Source organism: Prunus mume, linkage group LG1 (assembly GCF_029339155.1).
Source record: "Prunus mume cultivar Tortuosa linkage group LG1, ASM2933915v1, whole genome shotgun sequence".
NCBI lineage: Eukaryota > Viridiplantae > Streptophyta > Magnoliopsida > Rosales > Rosaceae > Prunus > Prunus mume.
In genome coordinates this window covers 23,694,108-23,719,257 of record NC_142698.1, presented here as the reverse complement: position 1 = coordinate 23,719,257, position 25,150 = coordinate 23,694,108, and the positions used below count along the sequence as shown (strand labels likewise).

The following is a 25,150-nucleotide window of genomic DNA, read 5'->3' as shown; positions in this document are numbered from 1 at the left end:
CGAGCAGTTACTAATGACATTGATTGGGAAAAGAAGACGATGCAGCCGTAACATAAGTGCACAGTGAATAAAAACCTCAACCCCCAACGAAGAACCAACCTCTCTGCATTAATTAACAAATATACAGTGATTTTTATTGGTTTTCTTTAAGCGTGCACTTCCAAAACTGGTCTAAAACTAAATGCTAAACGCGTAACCTGAGACAGTCCACTGAATTCGTAGCTGAGACGCTCTACCCACCACCACGTGGCATTTTATTTTATTTCTAAGTAAGCCCAATAAGATGCCAAATGCATGCTAAAGCAGAGCTCACGGTAAAAGCAACACCATGCCGTCCAGATTTTTCAAGTAGCGGTCTCCACGTCTTTTGAATTCCAGTCATCCATAAAATAAATTACTTTAGACCAAAGCCAAAACAACCAAAAACCCTTTACTTTTACTTTACTTCACCTGTCCTAATCCACATAAAGTCTAGAGCTCCAAACCCGTTCAACCTTCTCCCCTTTAAAATTCCGCCACATATATATATATATATATATATATATATATTTTATAACCACAAGAGTAAAATTTAAAATTATTCTAATATACGAAGAAAAAAAAAGTAATTGAACCCGAGAAAAGAGTGTTTGAAATCGAAAACGGACACACTACTTTAACCGACTGAATTTACATTTACATACATCCCCACGTCTCACTCTTTCTTATCCATTCCATTTACTCAAATTTAGAAAAAAGCAGTCCAGAAAATTGAAAAAGTCCAAGAAATTCAAAAGTCCAATCCAAAGGGGCCCAAGAGAATCCGCCAAGCAAAAATTGCCCACAAATATCTTTTCCCTCTTCTTCTTCTTTCCCCCACCACCAAACCGCGTGTTTTCCAATCACCTTCCACGAACCTCTAAATAATACTGTTCAATTTCAACTTCGGCACCCCCCCATTTCACGGCTTTTGGCTTTTTGGTTATTAATTCCAACAAAATGAAATTGTGAAATCTTTGAAAATCAAAACCATCATCCTATTTTTGCTCTCAATTTCGTAATCCTAAAATCTCCCTACACTGACCTAAAATCAAACACCTACAGGACTCTCTAACACTAACTCTATACACAAGAAGACCGATTTTGTTCCAACATCCAAAAATGGCTGAGAACGGCGAGGAGAAATTGCTAGCCGTGGCCAGACACATAGCCAAGACGCTGGGCCACAACGACAACATGGCGGACGATATTTTGCAGATTTTCTCCAACTTCGATGGCAGGTTCTCTCGCGAGAAATTGGCTTCCGACGACGAGGACCGCCCTCGGAGCTGCGCCGCTCTCGAACTGACGCTCAAGTCCCTGGACCGTCAGATCTCCCAGTACGTCGCCGCCGACCATCCGATTTGGTCCGACTCGGCCGATTCCTCGGCCTTCCTGGACTCAATCGACGAGCTCATCGCCACCATCAGGGACTGGACGCCGCTGGCCGTCGACAAGTCCGTCGGCGTTTGCCTCGCGCGCGCCGAGGACCTCATGCAGCAGGCCATGTTCCGCCTCGAGGACGAGTTCAGGTCTCTGGTCGAACGCGGCGGCGAGTCACTCGAACTCAGTCGAGCGTACCGCGGCGAGTCGAACGGCAACTTGTCGTTTGACTCGGGGGACGACGAAGAGGAAGAGGAGATGATCGGAAACGGCGAGGACCACCAGATCCCTACGGCGCAGCCGATTGGGGACTACGACATTGTGATCGATGCGCTTCCTTCAGGAACCATCAACGACCTCCACGAGATTGCGAAGCGCATGGTGACCGCGGGGTTCGGGAAAGAGTGCTCGCACGTGTACAGCAGCTGCCGGAGGGAATTCTTGGAGGAGAGCTTATCGAGGCTAGGGTTGCACAAGCTGAGCATCGAAGAGGTTCAGAAGACGCCCTGGCAAGACCTCGAAGACGAAATCGAGCGATGGATCAAATCCGCCAACGTAGCGCTTCGGATTCTGTTCCCGAGCGAACGTAGACTCTGCGATCGCGTCTTCTACGGCCTCTCCTCTGCTGCCGACCTCTCGTTCATGGAGGTTTGTCGAGGCTCGACGATTCAGATACTCAACTTCGCCGACGCCGTCGCCATCGGAAGCCGGTCGCCGGAGCGATTGTTCAAGATTCTAGACGTGTTCGAGAGCTTGCGGGATTTGATGCCTGAGTTCGAGTCCGTGTTTTCGGATCAGTACTGTTTGTTTCTCAGGAACGAAGCGATGACGATTTGGAAAAGGTTAGGCGAAGCTATCAGAGGCATTTTCATGGAGTTAGAGAATCTGATCAGTCGCGATCCCGCCAAAACCCCAGTTCCTGGTGGCGGACTTCATCCTATCACTCGATACGTGATGAATTATCTCCGAGCAGCTTGCCGATCGCGCCAGACGCTCGAGCAAGTTTTCGAGGACAGCACTGCGGTCCCTCATCAGCCCAAGGTCGATGATCGAGCCTCGTCTTCTTCGATGTCGGTCCAAATGGCGTGGATTATGGAGCTTTTGGAGAGCAATTTAGAGGCCAAGTCGAAGATTTACAGGGACTCTGCTTTGTGCTATGTTTTCATGATGAACAACTCGAGGTACATTGTACAGAAAGTGAGAGACAGCGAATTAGGATCGCTTTTGGGCGACGATTGGATCCGAAAACACACTGCGAAAGTCCGGCAGTACCATGTGAATTACCAGAGAAGCTCATGGAATAAGGTGTTGGGAGTGTTGAAGCTTGAGAGTGGCTCATTGGCACCTAATGTTGCTGTCAAGTCCATGAAAGAGAAGCTCAAATTGTTCAACATATACTTCGATGAGATCTGTAAAACTCAATGCAATTGGGTCGTTTTCGACGATCAGCTCAGGGACGAATTGAGAATTGCCCTAGCGAAGATCTTGTTGCCGGCGTATCAGAACTTTATCGGAAGGTTTCAGAATGTGCCAGAAATCGGGAGGCATGACAAGTACATTAAGTATGCTAATGAGGACATCGAGGCTAAGATTAATGACTTGTTTCGGGGCAGTCGAGGATCCGCCGGCGCTGGCCGGAAGTGAAGAAGCTTAAGCTGCTTGTGATGGTTGTCTGTATGTACTCAAAAAAGGAAGTTTACAAGAAAAGTTTTGTTTATGTATTATTGAATGGTCCGAAAGAACTTGTGACCACCTTGTACTCCAGATGTTTGCTTGTGTGTAGAACAGTTTTTCTTTTGTCCCCTCCCCTCTTATTTGTGAATGCCATAGATTGGTGCTGTTATCAATCTCATAAGTTTTGGTTTTACGATTTTTCATTGGAAATCATAGGTTTTGGTGTCCTCTTAATTTTCTTTTGTTGCATATCAATTGTTGTTTTGCTGTCTCTGCTGATTAAACACATTCCTGCAACTAATTTACATGGTCAATAGTAGTTTTTGGGTTTGAAAACCATCTATTAGTAGTTTCAGTTAAATTTTAATTAAAAATATGAATAATGTTACTCTTATCACATTTGTATACCACATTTTTATACCATCTTATGTGGCAGCCGAAGTGGACATCCACATCAATTAAAATTATTTAATATTTTCTTTTCTTTTATGATTTATTTTAGTATTTATTTTTCTAATATGGGTATAATTGAAAAATTATACAAACTTTTGTTTTCCATTCCTACTCAAAACAAACATAGGAAATGAAACAAAATGAAATCTCCCGATTACTTTCCAGGTATTACCAAACGTGGAAAATGAATCTTCCATTTCTCATCTACTCGGAAAGAATAATGCTACTCTTACCACATTTGTATACCACATCTTTATACCATCTTATGTGGCAGCTGAGGTTGACAACCACATCAATTAAAATTATTTAATATTTTCTTTTCTTTTATGATTTATTTCAATATTTGTTTTTCTAATTGTCTTAATTAAAATACACTTAATTGATTTAATTGATGTGGCATATAATATGAACATTTCATATCATGTGGTATAGAAATGTGGGATAAAAATATGGTAAGTGTAGCATTACTCTTAAATCAAATAAAAAAATAATGCATTTAATGATACATTATAATTCTAAATTATTAATGGGTACAAAATGGTCATGAAAAATGTGCATTGAATGTTGACTCATTTTCCCAAACTTTCCCATGAGGAGGGAAAACAAAACCCAAGTTGAGAGAAGGGCTTTACTTTCTCCCCTACTTTCTCATATGCCAAGCAACCATTTCCGATGTCTGAACTTACCAAACATGGGAAAACAATTGATTTCCCATCTCCAAGTCTCCTTTCCCATGAACCAAACAGGGAGGTCTCCCTATTTTAGGTGGTATGGTTGAAGTTTTATTTTTCCAATTCATGCCTAAAATTGATCTGAGACGGTGATTTAGAGAGTTCATTCTAGATGCTATAATAACTATAAAAAGTTGCTTTCTAGGTGTGCGTAATCTCAATAAGTTGTGCAAGAAATGACAATGCCAGGTTTGGTTTGTGCTCGCAGACTGTTCGGTTCACTGACTTGGCAACTTGTAAAAACCCTTCAAATTCAAAAGAAAAATGGTGGTTCCTGACGGTGATGGGGGTTGTGGCGGCGGCGGCGGTAGGTCTTGTCTGCAACTTTCATCAGCAACCCACTTGCCAAAACCCGACAATGGTTTATGGAAGATATATTTTGGCGTAGAAAACCAGTTAGAAGAAATACTTTTATGACAGCTTTTCTTGATGTCATTATAAGTACCCACACTTACATATTCATACTTCAAGAAATCAACATAACACAGAAATTTATATACTTAATTGGGCTGCATTAATATTGGCAATTTCCATTTTCCCTTGATAGTTGCATATAAATCAAGTAAATAACTTTACAAGCTAGATGTAAGTGGAAATGAAATCACCACGTGGTATATGGAACTCGAACGGAGAAATTCATTATCAGTATCGATCATCTGTCAGATCGGATAGACTAATCAACTGCTGTGATTGATGATCATAAGCAAGCTTTGGAAGGACTTCCTTCTCCAAGTACTTAGAAATGTACTGGTAGGCAGCTTCACTGGGATGTATGCTGTCCCAAAATAAGTACTCCAAGTCATTGGCACATAGTGGTGTCAATGCATTGCACAGAGGCCCTGCTTCCACAAGCCCTGTACCACAGCAGCCTTTCTTTGTTTCCACAAACCCTTTATACACAAGAAAGAACCAATAATTTAATAATCATATTTAAACTCAGATTAATAATTTAAAATAACTTTTGCTCACCAAATTTTTGTGGATTGTTGATCATGTCAGTTAATGGCTCATAGACATCTGCATAGACAATTTTGCTCCCTGGAAAGAGTGACTGTATCTTGGGCAATAGTTTTGCAAGCTTTTGATTGTAAATTTGGGCATCTGAATTCTCATTGTCTACGCATCTTCTGTTCTTTGGATTTTCAGATTTTGCAGTTATTTGTATGGGCAGGCAGCCTATTGGAGGAAGCCCTGCTATTACTATTTTTCTGCATCCAAGCTCATACAGTTCCTACATATATATATATATATAGAGAGAGAGAGAGAGAGATGAAAAATTATTGTAAATTAATAATGAACATGTTGAATACAATATATATTTCTGAAAAAGGCTTGATGTTACACATATGTGCTTGTGATGAGATGCTTCACATGTTTAAGATCTTTCTGAAAGCTCCAAATTACAGCTTTGACCCAAAAAAAAAAAAAAAAAAACAGAATCACATGCAAAAAATAAAAATAAAAATGCATGTGAAAGGGATAGGAATTTATCATAATTTACCTTAATGAACATTTGCAGCTTTTTCTGCAGAAAATCTTGGTACCCAGTAATGTTGAACTCTAATCTTCTTGTGGGTATGTCATAGATATTAAAACCAAAGTCATTGGTACCTGCACTTATTATAACAAAGTGCACGTTTAATTAACTTGTCAGCCTCCTTTTCCCCCAAAATCCCCTCAACTCTCACAATGTATTTCTTGAACAACTCAATCTGCTCTGAAAATGGTATGATCCCGACAACGGCAGCAGTTATATCATCGTATCCGGATCCCCCTGACGCAAAGCTGACACCGGTGACAAGGTCGTTGTTTGAAAGGCTTGGATCAAGAAAAGGAGGAACGGTTTCTTTGATCTTTAAGAGGGAGGCAATGAAGTCAGGGACAAGTTTTCCATTAGAAAACCTGCCTGTTGGAACTTTACCAGGAAAGTCTTTGCCATAGGGGAAATGGTTACCCTTGGCCACTGTTTTGAGGTAATTGTTGTTGCCAGTGTCCACTGTTGAATCACCAAAGACTAGAATGGCTGGGAATTTTGGTGAAGGCCTTGTGGCATTGGCATTGCATGTGATCCAAAACCAAATTTGCATGAGAAAAAGTGTTGTGGGTGCCATTTTTTTCACTCGTTTTTGCAGCATCTTCTGGATTTATAGAGTTAAAGGCCATCAAATCAAAGTGTTGTATTTAAAAACATGGAACCATGAAGAAATAAATTGGCCACAAAAAATGAAGATGAAGATAGAAACGTGACATGGAGGCTAAGTTATATATGTAAGTTTCTTGAAACATTAGTGGAAAGGAAGGATATATAGACTTACAGTGTGGTGCAGGTTGATTAATTTGTCAGTAATTTGTTGCAGGATTATGCTTTTGATTTTTTTCTGTATTTTGGGGTTAGGTAATGGGTTGTTTTCGTTTGTGAATGACATTTTCCACTCATTTTGTCATGCTCTATTACGTCTATCCTTCGTGTAGTCGAGGCATAGGTTCTCTTGGGTTTGAAGGGAAAAAACAACATAGAATTTAGAACTTCTTTCTTTCTTTCTTTTGTCCATTTAACCGATAACCAACAATCAACGATGTGGATTACCCCACATGCCTCAACTACTCACCCAATGGTCCATTATAGGTGGTGCATCCATGCACTAGGCACATTGTAGAATTTTCCTATCTATAATAAGAAAATGAAATATCCAAGGTATATCTAAATGGATTGCTCAAAAAGAGAAAAGAGAAAAGGATAAGGAAAATTAGTTATGTCAAGATTGTTTTTTCCTTCTTTGAAATACAAGTGATAATTTAATCTACGAAAAGAGGGGTTCGAACTTAGGTGCAAAGGGCGGACTCACTTATTTGACCAACTCACTTAACTCGTGTCTACAAATATGTGAAGGAGTCATTCTATAGTGAAGACCTTATATATAGCCCTTAGATGATGTTTTATCTCTTAACCGTTGGATCAGGCTAATCAATTTGATCCAACGGGACAAGAGGCTTAGTCTGACCTGGCCTTGCTTACCAATTGGACTCAAAAGCAAGGCTACAGTTATGGCATACACAAATGAAAGTAGCCCAGTTAAACAAATCACCTCACAAACTCGGGTTCGATTGGCCACAAAACTTGGAAGTTATATGGGTTTGATTTGATTTTGGACTGAAAGATCTGCTCCATAGTCCATAGGAGGAGCTTGGGTTAAAGTCCAAAAGGGCTCCATAGTCCATAAATAGAGTTATAAGCTTTTCGCGAGAGAGAAGGTCTTATAAGCTTTGTGGGGTACATGCCTTTATGTGGGCTAAATGTTTTTTTGTTGGCTTTTGACATTTTAGTTTTTGACTCAGGAATATGATCTTCATGTTATACTGTACTAATTTAGCTAAATTTGTTCTTGTTTGTTTTTATGGTCAGTGTTTTTGCTCAGCTTTGTTTGTACAATCCTCTATCCCTTTAATAGTTTGCAATGAATTGCAACTTCGAAAAAAAGAAAAAAGAAAAAACAAGAAGGGTCTTATCAGAAGTGAAAATTGCACCTACCCTGCCCCATTATCTTCCAGCTTACAAGTGTGTTTTCTATTTTTATTGCATTTGCAGTCAATTGCTGAAGCTCTTTTATGGGAAATGCTGCCAACCACCAAATTAATCTAGTACAATTTTTATTGCTCAATAGTCAGTATCCGGAAATATGAAGCAGATAATATACTGGCAGTGGTAGTCAATCAATTTAAACTCAAATAAAATTTCCGCATGCATCCGTGCATTTTATATTAAAAACTATTTTTTACATGCATGCATATGAGACAGTATATATATATATATATATATATATATATATATCTCACCTACTGTGGATTCCTTCAATCAAAAATTTTTTATAAGGATTTTGCAGACAAAATCTTCAAAATCTAAAGTATATATACCTCTTGATGAAGTGAACAACTTCATCCGCAGAAATTTGAACTACCAGATATTCGCTGGTTCAAAAAGTTTTGGTTGGTGAGAAAAATCTCAAGGTACATGCCTAAGAGATCTAGCAGGTTTTTCTAATAAGAAAGAAAATGACACCAAGTTAATTAGGAGGCCATTTTGAAAATAGGACAATTGTTTTTTTAAATGTTAATATTGCATTACTCTTATTCAAAACAATGTCCTTTTGGGAATTAAGTTAAGCTTCTAGGGTTTAGTTTAGTGTTTATGTTGGGCAAAGAAACTAAATATAAATATAAACTGACGCAATTTCGATGCGCGATACGATAATATAAGTAGAGGATCCGATCTCATTTGATTAATAAGTAGAATTGTAGAAGTAACCATAACAAGCTATTACAAATCAATTTTGGTTCTATAACAATTATTGATCAAAATGAAAAGAAAAAAAAAAGTCAAAAAAGACGTTTTATATGTTCTCACTGCCCTATTGTCATTTTAAATGTTGTGCTAATTTAGACTTGTGTAATTTGGTGTTAGTGTTACACAAACTAGTGGCCATGCATGTCATGTCGTCCCCTCTCTCCAACAAAATCATGTTAGTTCGATTTGGAATTTTCCATAATGTGTCATTTTGTGCATGATTCGACAAAGTGGTATTAAAACTGAAGTGGACAGCTCCTTGAGTTTTGCGCGCTTCAAATTGAGAGGTGTTTAAAAACCTTGAAATTGAAGTCCAAATAAAAACCTAAACGGACCCATCTAGTATATATTTAGTTTTTTTTTTTTTTTTTTCCCCTTCTGTTCTGATGTGTCTCAATACAGATATTATTGTTATAATTAATTAAACCTGAATTTCTTGCTAAAAGCCTAAGACCACGAATATGAAGATGGGTCCATGAGAAATATGAGCCATATAGTGGTAGCCTTAGCTAGCACTAAGAGATCATGTTGCGATACATTTTCTAACCAATCCTTCATGATTTAGACAGTTCCAAAATTGGAGCTAATTGCTTGGCCCAATTCTCCTTTGAAATTATTACATGCCTAACTTATTGACAATGCATTGGCTGGGGTTATAGTTTTCAAGTAGACATAAGATTTGAAGGAACCAAACCCAAAGTAGTAATAGCTAGGAAATGCTACTTGTCATATAATTTGACATATTATGATTTTGTCAGACGACCAACGTAATTTTATATGATTAACGATTCAAATCAATAAAACAATAATATAATTAACATGTTAGATTGTCTCGTAAAAAATATCATTTCTCAGTTATCTATACTTATATGTACATAAAATGTATGCCCCTTTCTATATATACACATCAGTGAGTATAAAAACTAACTTTGATTTACTTCTCTTGTACTACAAATAATCTGATATCATAAATGAATCTCGGGCTTTGCAATGTGTTGTTTTTAAAACCCAACAAATTTCAATACAGTAATCCCAATTAATCCATGAACACCAATAGGGAACTGAAAAGAATCACTTTTTAGATTCTATGTACTTCTAATTGGGCGATCGAGACTTGGATACAATGAACTGAACTTGAATTCTACCAATCCAAAAGATTTGTATCAATAATCCATCAAATATTGTAGCTTTGAGCAACAATCCCACAACAATGCCAGCTATCAAATATGCACCTAGAGATAGCAACCACTAATTAAAAGTCTCTCAAAAGTATATGAAGCATTAATTATATAATTAACTTTTGGCTCTATGTCTTGGGAGGGCTTGTGTGTAATGAGAATAATACTATTTTGTTATTCCGACTAATCATATTATGTTATACGTGATAATTTTTTCACTTGGTATAGCGTGATTATGAATGATAACAAAACAATGCTATCCCCGTTTATATAAGTTTTTCTGCTGAAGTGGTGGTGGTGGGAGCAAAAAATACAAATGGAGGAGTTTGGATAGTAAAGTACTACGGTAGCTGTTAGGGGCAGAGGCTTTCTTCAATCATACTCTAAAACCAATGATGATTATTCATCAACTATGCGATTAATAAAATGATTAATTTAAACCCAATAATTAAAAACAAGTCTTTGATTAATAAATTGAGCTTCCACCTTGGCTTCAGTGTAAAGACAGACTTGCCTCACGTTGTTCAATTATGGATGGCTTCTTCTTCCTCCTTCAGTCTTGTTGTGTACATGTTGAGGTTTGAGGATAATTACAATTTTAGATTGAATCCCACATCGATCGGGAATCTTATGGCATGCCTCGTGCGTCCCTTATTAGCAACCCATTATTGTAAAGTTTCATTTCTGTTAAGGTCGGTGCCTGAAACCTCAGTGCCATGAAGCTTCCTAGTCCAAGCTGTTTGATGTGGCATAAGATGCGAAATTACAAACCATCCACACGAGAAAAGACACATACTCTAATCACTTGTCTTGTCATATATACTGGTTACGGTTTGAACAGAGTTAAATATAGCTACCAATTACTGGTGTGAGATACTTAATCACTGAGCTTGAATGTCGGTCTCAACCCTATGAAACTCAAATGTATTCAAAGTCAACTCCATCTACAAAATACTAAAAAGATTTAACTAGCTAGTATATCTTGTTCATTATTATTTTGGATAAGGAAAAGAACATTAGTGGCATAGTAATGATTTAATATTATTTGTAACTTCAAGTTTGCATACTCGTTGCACTAGGTGTGCTCGCGTGCCCAGAAATTTTTTAGCAGAGGTGCAATATTGACTAAGTATGAAAAATGGTTTTTCGGAATATATTTTCTCAAGATGGCGGCTTTTAACACATCAAATAAGGCTTAATGAGTCATCATTTTTAGCCTAAATCATATTTTGCACTAAAACCGAATATATTTTGATTTGTTTTGAGGGTTTAAGATTGAGTGAGTTACTTAAATGTTGAAGATGAAAATAAGGTAATCTGTCAGTGGTTTTTCAGGCTGGGGAGGTGCAACTAGATCCGCCTAGGATATTGTGGTACTTCAAGTTGTCCTGAAGGTTTAGGGTTTGATTTGAGTTACCAGTGAACCTCATATGACAAATGTTCACCCCTAATTTGAAGGATGTTTTCACCTAATTGATGAACATGGTTGAATAGTAGCCTGATATTTTATTTTTATTTTTATACAAGCGATTCGAGAGAGGAAAGAATTAAACAATATAATACAAAAGTAACTGCTTTTAACTATTTGAAATACAAATTTTTTGTGAATAATTACATAACTTGATGACTCTGATCAAGGACGAGCTCAACAACCCTAAGGTTCAAGTCATGGATATGGAGAGTTAATCACAAGCTCAAGACTTAATCATTTGTTAGAGATTAAAAGAAATCGAATCCTTAACTTATCATAAATTCTAACATATTCCTTACATTTCATCATACAATTGATATGATTTTGAGGAGGGTAATGTATATTGCAAGTGATCTCTCAAATTGTACATATTTCCTTACATTTCATCATTACCTAGTTTATACTATTAATTCACATATTTGGAAAGGGGTATTCTAGTATTTAGGCTATGCATTCACATATTTGGCTAAGAAAAAAAATATATATCAAGAAAATTATAAAAGACACCTGTTCTAAGAAGACAGCTAGATTCTCTGGCCTTTTCTTAACAGAGGGTCCTGAGTTATAAGAACTTCCTCACAGGCAGTGCAGCTAGCAATGTCACAGACCAATAAAGTCTCAGCTATTAAAAAAACAACTCGAGACAAATGGGCTGTTATGCTTTCGGCTGAGGCCAGACTGGACCAATCATATGAGCCTGTGAAATTCGTCAGCTCACGTAAGGGTAGGATAATCATTTTCTCAAAAGATAAAAGCTTGTACTCTACAATTTCCATTCCGTACCTAATCACTTATAATTTGAGCATAAGCCAAAAGCCATTATTTAAATCTGTCGTTTCCAATCTTAATGCCTATATTCGCGATCGACTCGTCATTGGGTCATGTTGTGGGAGCCACATACACAACTCCTCTTCGTATTTCTTATATTTCCAAATACACCCTTGGAGGTCTTTATACTGTTTTTTTGCTTCAAGGGTAGGGGGTACTTAAGACCTTGATTAAGACCCTAATTAAGCGTTAATTTTGTTAGCTAAGATTGGTTTGCTTATTATCTTTTATCACGGCTAGTGTTTCATTTGTTATGATAAACAAATCACTGCATTTAAGAGATTTTTATGAATTTTTAAGGATATATTTTATGCTTTTGTTTGTCTTTTTTTTTGGTTAGACCCAAGGGTTCCACCGACAGAGAAATCCCTTTCGCTGCGGGAGCTCTCCCAAAGAGAAACAGCTGGCCAGAAATGTGCTTTTGTTTGTCTTTTGATTGAGAGAAAGACGAGAGGAGGATGAGGTGAGAATAAAAACGGAAAAGAAATAAAACCTAGTTTCTCAAAAAATAAGATAAAAATAGAATGATTTAAATAACTATTATTTTCAATTTTGTATATTCTTCCTCATATTAAATGTCACTTTTCTTAGTTATCTTTTTAACGTCCTAAAAATGAAGCAAAATTCTGGGAACTTTTTATCCTTCTTCTAGAGGCACTAATGTATAACAAGATAAGAATCACATGTTATATGCAACACAAGAGACTATTCACACTTTACATGTAGTGCAAAAGCTAATTCACGTGTTACATGTAGCACAAAAGACAATTTACGATATATTTTTTTCTTACAATCGTAGAGTCACTGTTAGAACTATAACGCTTGAGTTGCATATAAACAATTGATTGAACGCTTGAGTCGCATATAAACAATTGATTGAATGCTTGAGTCGCATATAAACAATTGATCGAATTAGCATTTGAAAACATTTACAAATTTGTCCATAAAATACTAAATTCAATTAATATTTGATTGTCAATTACTCCTCAGTTAACAAAAGAAGAAAAAACGCCTAATTTGACCAACTTTGGAACAAAGAAACCCTAGCTAGCTTCAGCACTTCCCAAAAGGTAAAGGCAAGTAATCCCACATCATTAATTGTTTAGAAGGCAGCTTAAGTTAATTGGCTCGTGGAAGCAAGGGCCACCTAAACCCAATCCCACACAAGAAGACCGAAACCCAAAAATAAAATAAAAAATCACCAAGAGGCCAATTTGGTCATTTTACAACCCAATTAGCTCTGTTCTGTTCTTATTTTAGATATCAATATTCCTATATATAACACACGGCCAGTCCACCCCTCCATAGCATTCAACCTTCCAAACCAACTCCAAAGAAAAAACAGAGCAACCCAGAAAAACAGAGTGAGAGGTCAAAAAATCTAAAATGGGCAACAGTCTAAGGTGCTGTTTGGCTTGTGTGCTACCATGCGGAGCTCTTGACTTGATCCGGATCGTCCATTTGAATGGATACGTAGAAGAAATCTCGCATTCTGTCACAGCCGGTGAGATCCTCGAAGCGAACCCAAATCACGTTCTGAGCAAACCCAGCTCCCAAGGCGTCGTTCGTCGCATTTTGATACTCTCACCGGAGACGGAGCTCAAGCGGGGCAGCATCTATTTCTTGATCCCGACTTCTTCTATATCGGAGAAGAAGAAGAAGAGTAAGACTAGCGGCGTTAAGAAGCCGTCGAAAAAGAGCGCTAAAAACCACACCGAAAGTACCAACCGCTACTTAACGGAGATTGTCACGGAAAAGAAGTCTTCGTCACGGCGGGATCGCAGGGCCGGCCGGGTCACAGTATGGCGGCCTCATCTCGAGAGCATCACCGAAGACTAACAATTTTATTATTATTATTTTTTTTTTTCCGGTGATGGATGGGAGGGGGGGTTTTTTTTTTGGGTACATGGTGGTACTTTCTCTTGTGGATAAAATGTGGTATTGCTGTGTTTTTTTTTGGGTCTGCTAATAATAATGGCAGATTCGGAATTAAATTCAGTGTTCATGAGGTCATGATCTGTTTGGTTCTCGAGAAAATTGAAAAATCATGGCACACTGGCAGTCTTGACAGAGGGAGAGAGAGAGAAAAGAAATGTACGTTTGTACGAAAAGAATTGTATGTACACCTTCAAGTTTGTAAGTAAATATGTTTCTTCTTCTATTTCTCTCTTCTCTCATCGATCTCTCATGTTGTGTGTGCAGAACCAAATAACTGGGCAGCCTATTGCCCAATAAAAAAAAGAGAGAGAAATTTCCATTATAGTTGAATTGAAGTGTGAAATAGTTGCTTTCTTGCAATCCATAATTCCATATACTTTCATTGAAGGGCAGCTGAAAATTGATCTGTTCTCATAATTTGTCCAAATGAAAAATTAATTTCTCGGGAAATTTATATAAAAAGAAAAAATATATTGCTAGAAATTTGATTGTGTTTTAGTCAGATCCATTTCCACGACTGATTTAAATGTTGGAGGTGATTGATTCTATTGGCACCTAGTGTACATTGCTTTCAATATTAACGCGTAATTTCCTATATATTACCATTATTGTTCCTATTATGTTATATATATATATATATATATATATATATATATCATATGTGGACTTGACTTGAGCAGAGAATAATTGGCAAACATATCAATTCATCTACGCGGTATTGTAGTGCAGCTATGTATGCATGCATTTATTATATACTATACTATTATTTGAAATAATTGATTCTAGAATTTAGTCAACAAAAAGAAAAGAGAGTTGATGTTTAGTGAAATATGCTCAGGCTTTTGGTGTGCTTCCAAGTAGTCCTATGGATTCAAACCTCCATAGTATATGTGCGTAAAGTGCATGCTAGCCTTGTAAAAGCATTTAATTAGCCAACAAATGGAGGGAATGTATCGAGGTAACAACTTGTGAAAATACATATAAATAATAAATTATATACGTCTTCATTAGGGTTAATGATTGTGAGCTCTACATTTATTCCTAATTAAACCTAACCCATTGGCTTCCAAAGTCCACAAATTGATTAATCAACAAATGATTATAGTATATATCATGGAATTAATCTCTTCTTCTTCTTCATCATCTTAGTTGACCAAATTAGTTACATATACTTAAAAAAAACAATGAATACTGATATTGAAAACAAAAGCTTAAATCACAATACATGTAAAAAAGAAGAAGATGGTATGTTCTTTTGTTTATTAAAACAGAGAGAGAGAGAGAGAGAGAGAGAGAGAGAGAGAGAGAGAGTGTTTTGATATGCAGGACATGAGCTCCAACCCTTATATTATTATGAGCATATTATCTTATTAGCATAAATCCAAAAGTTTTGAATAGCTACATCTTGAAGCTACATAAATTTAAATGCAAAACCAACCTGGCAAATCTTCTTAGCTAAACCTATTTCGTATAACTCAGTCCTCACATCACATGGATTCCCATAAAATATTACATAAATGATATTTATATATTAATGTTTTGGCCCACAAAAGTACTGCATCAGTTTCTAGCTCTTTTAGATCAAAGATTTCAGTTTAACCAGTTGAGATTGTAAATATTTTTAGGGAAATTAATCATGGGGAAGCATGTGAGATGTGGGTTTGGACCAACGAGACCTCGCCAGGCATTTAATTTTAATTAAACACATAATGGATTGAAATAGAAAAAATGAGATGAGATCCCGAGGAACATATAGGCATTGAGCCAAGAGATTAATTGTAGCATTGGTTTTGACAAGTTCACGGGTCTAGTCGCCAGTTCCCGGAGGAGAACTTGGGTGAATCTCTCTGGATGGGAGACATCTGGTCAGTTGAAAAACTGAAAATGGCTTTCTCTATGCGTTTTGGGGGGGTGAGTTTCAATATCAATTGTCAATGGTGAGTCTAACTTTACATTGTCCCAAACCTTAATTATTCTTGTTTCACACCATAAGAATCTTAAATTAATTGACCTTACATTGTCTAAATTTCAATAAGAAGTTGTAACTAACTCATGATCTAATTGTATCTTTTCTTAATATTGAAAGAAGTTTCAAGTTCGAATATTATTTGCTGATTAAAAAAACCTTTGATTCTGGTTGTTTCATTCTTCTAAATGAAAATAAATCGATTTGGCAATATCATTGGTTGAAATACATGAAATTCAAAAGTAGGCGTAAATTATTATGAAGCAAATGAAGAATAAAACTGATTAGGGATTCAAAATTTTGAACTTTGTTTTTGTCATTGAGGATTACTCATCTTATAGAAAACAACTTAAGAGAATCTAGAAAATGCAACAAGAGATCTTGCTTGGGAGAGTAATTACTGCAAACTATTAGACTAGTGAGTCCTTGGCTACTTTGAGAGAGAGATTAAAACTCTTATTCATGAGTAGAATCACCAATTGCCCACAGGTAATTAAGAGCTTAACAATTTCCAAAGAGACTTTATGCAATCAGCTGTGAGAGCAGTAAACAACCAATTAACTAATTAATACAGAGATTAATTCCTTGATATTCCAAAACATTTTTAATTTACATGGTTTTGGGAATATAGCTAGCACTATAAAGCATCCTATCTGTCCTGTCCCCATGAGTAGTTAAGAACTCAACATCCAAAAGTTGAGGGCCAGTGGTTTGTTTGCTAATTGCTTGGCCCTATTTTCTTATTACCCCATAATGTTTATCATTTTGTCACAACTGATATTGAATTTTTCCCCTATATATACAACCTTTTTCTCTTCTTCTTTTTGGATAGCAATGTATGCCTTTTATTTGTTTCTTTTGGTGGTGGGATAGGAATTGGTGGGTCCTAGTCCTCAATTCCTGCCTTCGTTGCCCTTCAGATACTTGACAATCATCTCTCAATTGGCCTTTTCCTCGATCTTGTCTTGTGGTATAAAGTTTCTTTACTCCATCTTTGTACCATTTTATTGTCGGGCACAAAGTTGTTTAGGATATCAATGGTCTAAGATCCCAATTTTAAATTGTAATTTGTGCTGTGTAAACGTCTAAATATATATATATATATATATATATATGAAACTTATTTAAGTTTGTTTGCCTTTGAATTTTAGTCTATAATCTATTGGAAGGGGAGAAAGATATTGGTCAAGAATTGAAATATGGGGTGAAAGAGGATGGGGAATATAACACACAATAAACTTTTAGTCCACTTGCATATTCAAATGACAAGAGGACACATACAGAAGGTTAGTTTCAAAAATGATTTCCCAGGTTTCATATCGTTGATCTCAAAGTTGAGATCTACCTCAATTAGATGGATGGTACATATAGAAGTACTCATAATTTTCATATGCTTTCCAAAGATATAAAATCGAACAAAATTTTCCGTGTATGCATAATGAATAAGAAATCTAGCTAGAAAAATTAGGTTGATATATCTTGCAGTACAAGCTATTCTGTACTTCAATATGTTTCATTAGTTTCTACAAAAGTATAGAGGGTTTATACAATTTGAGAAAAAGAGCAAATAAAACTTACAAGAAACATGATCTCTATAGCTAAGCTAGCTCATATTCAATAACCCTATATAACCAGAATTCTTGTGCAAAGCTATCCTAGTTAAGCAAAAAAGTGAAGGCAACAGCAAATTTCCCTTTCCTTCTCTACTGTACGTGTTTGTCCCTAATAATCAACTGGGTGCACTCTATCATCGCGAGGCATATCCACAATAGAAAACGATCCTTCTTTCCCTTTGGACTTAAAGCTGCTGTCAGATACCATCAGTCGATCACTTCCAAGCATTTGTTGCTGCACTACCAACACTGAGACATTACAATTGGAATCTGAAGATGCCAGCATGTCTCCGATGAACCCGAGTTCCGGAAACTCATTCCATTCTGTGAGTCCCATGAACAACGGTGAATTGCTATCGTGACGTCTCCCAACCAAAATTAGGTCATACAAATTTTCCATTGAATTTGACCTGATCGCATTGATCATATCCACACTATCTTTAACACGTTCCTCCTTATAAACATGTTGTTTTCTCCCAGCAATTGCTATCTTACATTTGCTGATTAGGACCATATCGAGATCTCTATGCACACTGTGTTTCATATTATGGTCTACCAATCTAACGACTGTGAGGCTGACATTAGGGTGCTCCGCCATCCGCATAGCATATGCCAATGCCTCACGGTCGTCAGGTCCTTCTACAAAGATCATCCCGAAATTGTACAAAGTTTTGCATGAAATAGTAACGTTGGTGTTCAAGGTACCACGATCGAGAAGAATCCCAACCGAGCATGGGGAATTTTGAAGAATGTTTCGATTCACAGACCTAATAGGATTATTGTCCAATACCCCTGAGCCACTTAGCTCGTTGAGTTGCTTGTGGAATGGGATTAGGACCATGGAAGTCCTCTTCTCCAATGCCAAGGTGCAAACATCATCATGCATTGTGGCATAGGGAGAAATGGCTGTCAAGGCATTCATTATGAGACCACCAGAGCTATGTTCCTCATATAATCTGAAGGCATTCACTATACGATCCGAGTCATGGGACTCAAAAGTTCTGGCCCTCCTTTTCCCTGGCCTATGTGTGATGAGGACTGGGGCAGTTCTGCCAGAGAGTCTGATGAGATGAACGACATAAAAGCAAATGGGGGTTTTTGGGGTTGGATTTGAGACCTCAAGAAGGTTGATGATGGGAGGGGTGCTGTCTTCTTGGTATATGCAGGCCAGCATTCGAAGCTCCACGTTGGGCAAGGCATGTTCAATTGTCCTCCTTCGCATGGTGGACATGTATCTCTTGGATGGATCGTATAGGAATTTCACCACCGGGGTTATGATTGCAGTTGAGACAAGTGCTGATAGAGCCATGATACTAAAGGATTCTTCGTCAATCAACTGGAAACAAATAATTATTAAGCACAAATGAACAAGCACACACACACACACACACACACACACAGTATAATTAAAAAGGTGGAGTGGAGATGTAATTACTTTGAGGAACAATCCATGTTGCAAAGTTATAACTTCAATGATGCCTTGAGCACTCATGATGAGGCCTAATGAGAATGCATCAACAGCAGGCATTTTGCAATAGAGTGAAGGCACCACAGTTCCTATGAGCTTACCACAAAAGCTACTCACAGTCAAGAGCTCCACAACCCAAACAGTCTTCATCTTTATCAAAGAGAAATTGATCCTTGCAGCACTGAACACAAAGTAGCTTGGCAATAGAATCAAGGAGATATATGAGTCAAGTTTCTCCACCAAAGCTGATCCCAACGGTGGGCCTTCTGGTACTGCCAGGCCCAAAATCATTGGGCCCAGCATGAAATGCAGGCCCATAACCTCTCCAATGAGAGAACAAGACATAACCATGATAAAGATGTAGCAAATGTAACCGCCTTTAAATGGTTTTCCTTTATGTGTTTGTGCAACCATCCATAACATGATGGGCCTCATAATGTAGACCGTGAGAATAAACATGCAAAACATACTTATCCCCATAAAGGGTAGGCTAAAGTTATTTCTCCCAATCGAGCTTTGCCTTGTTGTGAAGGCCAAACTGAGCAAGACAAACGAGAGCACCCCACTGACCATTGAAGAAGACACAGCCAATCTGCCAATCTCTGAGTTGAGGAGCTTCAAATCGGCCAAGAGGCACGCGATGACGTGGAAGGAGCTCATGCATTGAAACACAGCTATGATGATTATGGACTTGTGTAACTTTGGTTCCATCGTGACCGTTCGTTGAAGAACTAAAGCAAATCCCATGTTGAGTATCAGAGGCACAAAGAAAGCAGAGATACCTATGACCAGGGCTTTCCTTCCTGTTTGTTTGACCACGCTTATATCCATTTTGACTCCAACTAGGAATAGAAACAACATGACGCCAAAGAAAGCAAAGGTTTCGCTGATGTAAAAACTTTTCATTGGGAAAACAGTGTCTGCAAACACATTGCCTCCTCCTAAGACTGATGGCCCCAATATGATACCTACCTGATATATATATAATCAGTCATCACATATAAAATTGGTTAAGAGAAAAGAGTTTTTTGTAACATTATCTGGTATATTATGGATATATATTATATTGACATTTGGTACGTAGATATTTTGAAATATCAGACCAAATATCGAAAATCTACCAGGTATTGTAGATTGGTACTTGGGAAAATGGTAGTGCCACCATTTTCTCATTCCCAGTTAGTTCACGTACTTTAAAATGGAAAAAAAAAACCAAAATATTGATTTTGAAATGTAAATAGGATAGGAACGTACGAGCATTTGTGAGGTGAAAGTACTCTCACCAAGAGGGTTGAGAATGAATTGCAAGAAAGAGGTGAGTAAGGCAGATATAGAAAGCTGTACATAGAGAATCGTAGTTGGGAAGTTCAAAGGGTTATCACCCAAAAAGAAACCTTTTGATCTTGACCCTTTCTGGGCGTGGCATACCCAGGTGCCATTAGACAATGCTTGTGTTTTATTATTCATTGCTATCGAATCATTCAGAAGCTCAAGGCAGCTTGCAGCCTCACCAAAATGTTATCCAGAGAGAGAGAGAGAGAGAGAGAGAGAGAGAGAGAGAGAGAGAGGAAGAGATGTAGGCGCACATGCATGCATGGATGACAGACACACAGAGTGCGTAAAAGCCTGGAGGAAGCAAAGTATGAAGGTGATGGATGGGAGGATGATGCGGGCTGGTCAAACCTTTTAAGTTGGCTCTTTGAGCGTTGCCCTTTATTTGAAGGTCATAAAGACTGTTCACCACTGGTTTGGTTCAAGTAGCATTGGGCGTTAGAGGTGGAAAACGTTTCGAATAATATGATTGTGCATAATATATATCAAGGGTGACAACAATTGAATATGAAATTTTAATATGATTATATACACTCAAATCGTAGTTCTGTAAGTTACATGATAAATTATACCAGTAAAAAGAGAGTTTTTCCTTTGGGGCAGGTATTATAAAGATGCTCAAATTTTGAATCTGAACAATAATATCTATCTTAATAATCATAAGTCGCCAACTAGTTTTCAATTTAGTGACATTTTCTTTCGAATATTGAAAGAGTCCACAAGTTTGAATAATTCCTCTTCATTGATAAAATAAAGTGTAAGTCACAACTAACTAATATAATTATTAAAATCTTCAGCACGATTATCTGTTTCTGTTGTTACTTAATGTCCAATGCCTTTTTAAAATAAAACCAATGTATCGACATTAAAAAAAATAATATTAGCAGAAAATTCAGACTTTCAAAATTATGGTAATTAAAGCAAACATCGACCCTGTGAACTTTACACGAAAAAATATTTGATCGTTAAACCTAGGTTTAAAAAAAATTGAGTAAGGGAAAAAATCCCAATAATGAGGAAAACTTGAATTCAAGCCCTCACTTAATCATCCAAAGACAATGCTCAAGGTGATGAATATTGCACTTGAACATCTCTACACATAACTTAAATTTGTGCCCAGTGAGAAGGCTAGAAGGCCAAGAACTCTTGCACTTGGCCAGCCAGGGTCAGATTTTATTTTGTCACCATCCTTTGCTGCTGTACCACAAGAATAGAAGCTCTACAATTGATATCTGGAGATGCAAGCAAGTCCCCTACAGTCCCCAGCTCTGGAAATTCAGTCCATTCTGAAAGCCCTGCCGTCTGAGGGGACTGTACATTATGCCTTCTCCCTACTATAATTAGGTCATACTGATCCACAATAGACCGAAGTAATAAAGCTGTCTGAGGCCCATCTTTCACAGCCTCCTCCAAGTACATCACAAACCGCTCATCTACATCATCATCTCTAAAATACTTCAACCCCTCTGTATCAAGATCCCAATCCGAGCCAACAGCCTCATTAGTCCTGGGAACAAGCCGGATCACAGTTAGGCTAATCGTCGAGTCCTTGGCCATTCTTTTGGAAAATGCTAATGCCTCCCTGTCATCTTTACCACCCAAGAAGATTATAGCCACAGAGAAGGATGACTGAGATGATACAGTGGAGGTGGATCGGCCTAAATGGCTGCGATCTACAAGGATTCCAACAGAGCATGGGGCTCTATCTAGGACACTGCAATTTAGGGTCCTGATGTTGATGTCTTCTGACTCCACAGACCCGTCAGTGGACCATCTCCGGTGAAATGGGAGCACGATTAGGGACACAAGCTTGTCCAATGCAAGGTGGCATATGTCTTCATACATGTATTTTGGTGCAGAGATTGCTGTGAAGAGGCTTAGAGAAACAGCCCCTAGATTTTCCCTTACAAACTGATTGAAGTAAAGAAGGATATCGTCTGAGTATGAAACATTGGAGACAGTTTTTTTGTGCAATTCGTGGGAGATGAAAATAGGGGAGGCCCTGCCAACTAATTCAATAAGGTGAAGAACATAAACACCAATGGGGTTCTCTTTAGATGGACATGCTGCATCAAGTAGATTGATGACTGCAGGCATATTAGCGGACCTATGAATGCAGGCAAGTATTTTGAGCTCAGCATTGGGTTTCAAATGCATCATATTTCTTTTCTGGTAGCCTGCGTATTTCCTTGAAGGATCATAGAGGAAATTCACAGCGATCGGTACAAGAGTTGCAGTCACTAAAATGCTAGTAATTGCCAAAACATAGCTTGGGTCATTGATGATCTGTGTTAAAAAAAAAAAAAAAAATGTGTTAGAGACATTGGTTAATAATGAAAGGGAAAAACAAAACAAGTATGATTTGCTCGGAGAGGAATCATAAATATTTTCTTACCACATTAGCTCGTTACATCATATATTTACAACAATTTTTGTGTTTAATTATTATAGCCTCTTTGCACCTATTTCCGCGCTGTGAGAGGCTTTTTAAAAATAAAAATTTCAAATTTATTTTAGAATTAAAAAAGATAATGGTAGTTTTGTTCCATAAAAATAGAATCAATTATCTGATTTTTTTTTAATTTTAATTTTTTTAAATATGAAAAAGTGTGAATTTACCATATTATCCTAATTTAATTAATAATTTCAATTCTTAATATTTGCATTAATCAAAGGCATTTTCTGGTATTTTGAATGTCCTACCATTCTCTACCTTTTACTTTATATATATAGATATAGATACAACAATTGTCACATAATGTAGCTAATGTGTTTAATCATTAACTACTCTTTACTAAGTTCTAGAGACAACGTTGGATAGAGAAAAGAGGGAGGGGTACCTGATTGTCTCTGAAATCGGTATAGGCGGCAAGGTTGACAATGCCTTTGCAACTCAAAATGAGAGCAACAGTCAATGCATCACTGAAGGGCAGGTTGCAATACAACGGAGCAACAATGGAGGCTAAGAATTTGGTCACAAGAACGAGGACGATAAGGATTCCATTGACTTGCGTGAATGCGTCAGTTTTAAAATAATTAAGCCACGAAAAGTCTACCCTCATGGAACATGTAGTCACAAATATTGGAAGAAGCACATCAGAGACGAACAAACCGAGGTTGGCTTCAATGGCTGATCCCAATGGTGGTCCTGCTGGGACAGCCAAACCAAGTATAAACGGACCAAAATGAAAACTTTGGCCATACATATGCGAAAGCACCCCAGATGAAAGCACAACGACGATGATGATATTGAGATAGGCTTTTTTGACAGGCCTGTTTTTAAGGGGTCTGCCTGATCACCCAGTACATTGCCGGTCTGAGTATGGACGCGACAACAATGATATAGCCAATGCTTGATCCTATGCCCAATATAGTAAATCTTGACGATTCCTGTTTTACCATTCTAGCTATTGTGCCCACAAATTGCAGGAACACACTACAAATGTCACTGACCAATGCTGCAGACATGCCTAATCTCCCTATCTCCGAATTCAAGATCTTGAGGTCCTCAAGAAGGCAAGCAACAACCGGAAACGGAGTCAAACAATGTGATGCAGTCACAAATGAAAGCTTGAATATTTCTTCTTCAGTTAGGTTAAAGTAAGAAGAGGTGAGCTGTGTTTGGACAAGAATACCGACCACCAAAGGCACCACTACGCAGGCAACACCCGTGCACAAGGCCTTTTGCCCTGTCCTCATTATCATTCCCAAATCCATTTTCACTCCAATGAGAAACATAAAGAGTCCATAGCCAAACTCAGTCAGCACACCAATTATTTCTTGGCTCTGTAGATTAAAAAGGTATTGCTTCAACATTGGTAATTTCCCAAGGAATGTAGGACCGAGGATTAGGCCTGTCTGCTTAACAAAAATTCATCTCAAGCATTCAGTAACAATACAACTAAGAGTAGTAAGACTGCTCAAACCAAAGGACAAAAGAATAATAATGCATATATGTGTGTATATATATATATATATATATATATATATGTTAAAAGAGTAATGTTATATATTTACCAACTACATTGCTATCTTGAAGAAAAAAGCACGTACGATAATTTGGGTGGTGAATCTTGGAACTCCGAGATAGCGCAAAATGGAATAGAAGGCTTTCGTCATGAGAAAAATTAAGACCATCTGCATCTCCAGATTGGGAAGGGTATGTGGCATCCCAGCAGCTGTATTGTAGTTTAAAATGCCTTCCGAATGTACGTTAGCAGGGAAATCAAGACACTCAGTAATATTCTTGGGGGCTAATGTTAGGTTGCCCGTCGCCATGGTTTCGTGCCTGGCAGCCTCTTTTGATCCAAAAGGCAAAGGTGGGGATGTGAAGTCAATATGTAATGCCTTGAGAATATGTAGGCATATGTAACAGTGATGAGGTTTGTTTAACGTTCCAGCATATACAGAAAGCAAATTTGTTTAAATTCAAAGGGTTTGAACTAATGTGACAGAAGGAGTAGAAACACGGAAATCAAAGGCAACCACAGTCAGTTGTATCAGGTTGGCTCGCGAATCTGGTATTACTGGTAGTGCATATGGAAACATCCTAACTTCTTTTTCCTCAACTTTCTTTATATCATCTCCTGCAAAAAAATACGAGGTCCATTGTAAAACCGCATGACTCATTTCATTTGAGAAATTAAGTCGAGGAAAAACTTAACTGGATGACTCATTTTAATTTGTTTCTCATTTATTTATTTATTTTTAATATCCAAATTTGTTGGTAAAGTTAGGTTGACATTGCAAATATCC

The 25,150-nt window shown here is 37.6% G+C and overlaps 4 protein-coding genes and 1 pseudogene across 4 annotated transcripts; 2 read left to right on the top strand and 3 right to left on the bottom strand.

Annotated features, from left to right (window-relative positions):
• Positions 1-860: 860 nt before the first annotated feature.
• On the top strand, positions 861-3,285 carry LOC103330918 (exocyst complex component EXO70B1-like). The gene has a single exon (XM_008233548.3). The coding sequence runs from the start codon at positions 1,141-1,143 to the stop codon at positions 3,043-3,045; it is 1,905 nt and encodes a 634-aa protein (XP_008231770.2). The 5' UTR covers positions 861-1,140; the 3' UTR covers positions 3,046-3,285.
• A 1,465-nt stretch (positions 3,286-4,750) lies between these two features.
• LOC103330827 (GDSL esterase/lipase At2g30310-like) lies at positions 4,751-6,721 on the bottom strand. Its single transcript, XM_008233473.2, is given in 5 exon segments — positions 4,751-5,149; positions 5,229-5,490; positions 5,761-5,886; positions 5,888-6,397; positions 6,575-6,721. Coding segments are annotated over 5 exon segments (1,257 nt in total). The 5' UTR covers positions 6,686-6,721; the 3' UTR covers positions 4,751-4,901.
• Positions 6,722-13,374: 6,653 nt separating this feature from the next.
• Positions 13,375-14,239, top strand: LOC103330735 (6,7-dimethyl-8-ribityllumazine synthase). Its single transcript, XM_008233377.2, has one exon. It carries the CDS (start codon positions 13,465-13,467, stop codon positions 13,915-13,917), a length of 453 nt encoding a protein of 150 aa, XP_008231599.2. The 5' UTR covers positions 13,375-13,464; the 3' UTR covers positions 13,918-14,239.
• A 3,356-nt stretch (positions 14,240-17,595) lies between these two features.
• LOC103335904 (cation/H(+) antiporter 15-like) lies at positions 17,596-20,560 on the bottom strand. Its single transcript, XM_008238973.3, has 3 exons — positions 20,318-20,560; positions 19,031-20,035; positions 17,596-18,931 (listed from the first exon to the last, which is right to left on the bottom strand). Exons 1-3 carry the CDS (start codon positions 20,528-20,530, stop codon positions 17,705-17,707), a joined length of 2,445 nt encoding a protein of 814 aa, XP_008237195.2. The 5' UTR covers positions 20,531-20,560; the 3' UTR covers positions 17,596-17,704.
• Positions 20,561-21,568: 1,008 nt separating this feature from the next.
• On the bottom strand, positions 21,569-24,673 carry LOC103335813 (cation/H(+) antiporter 4 pseudogene; annotated as a pseudogene).
• Positions 24,674-25,150: the final 477 nt, after the last annotated feature.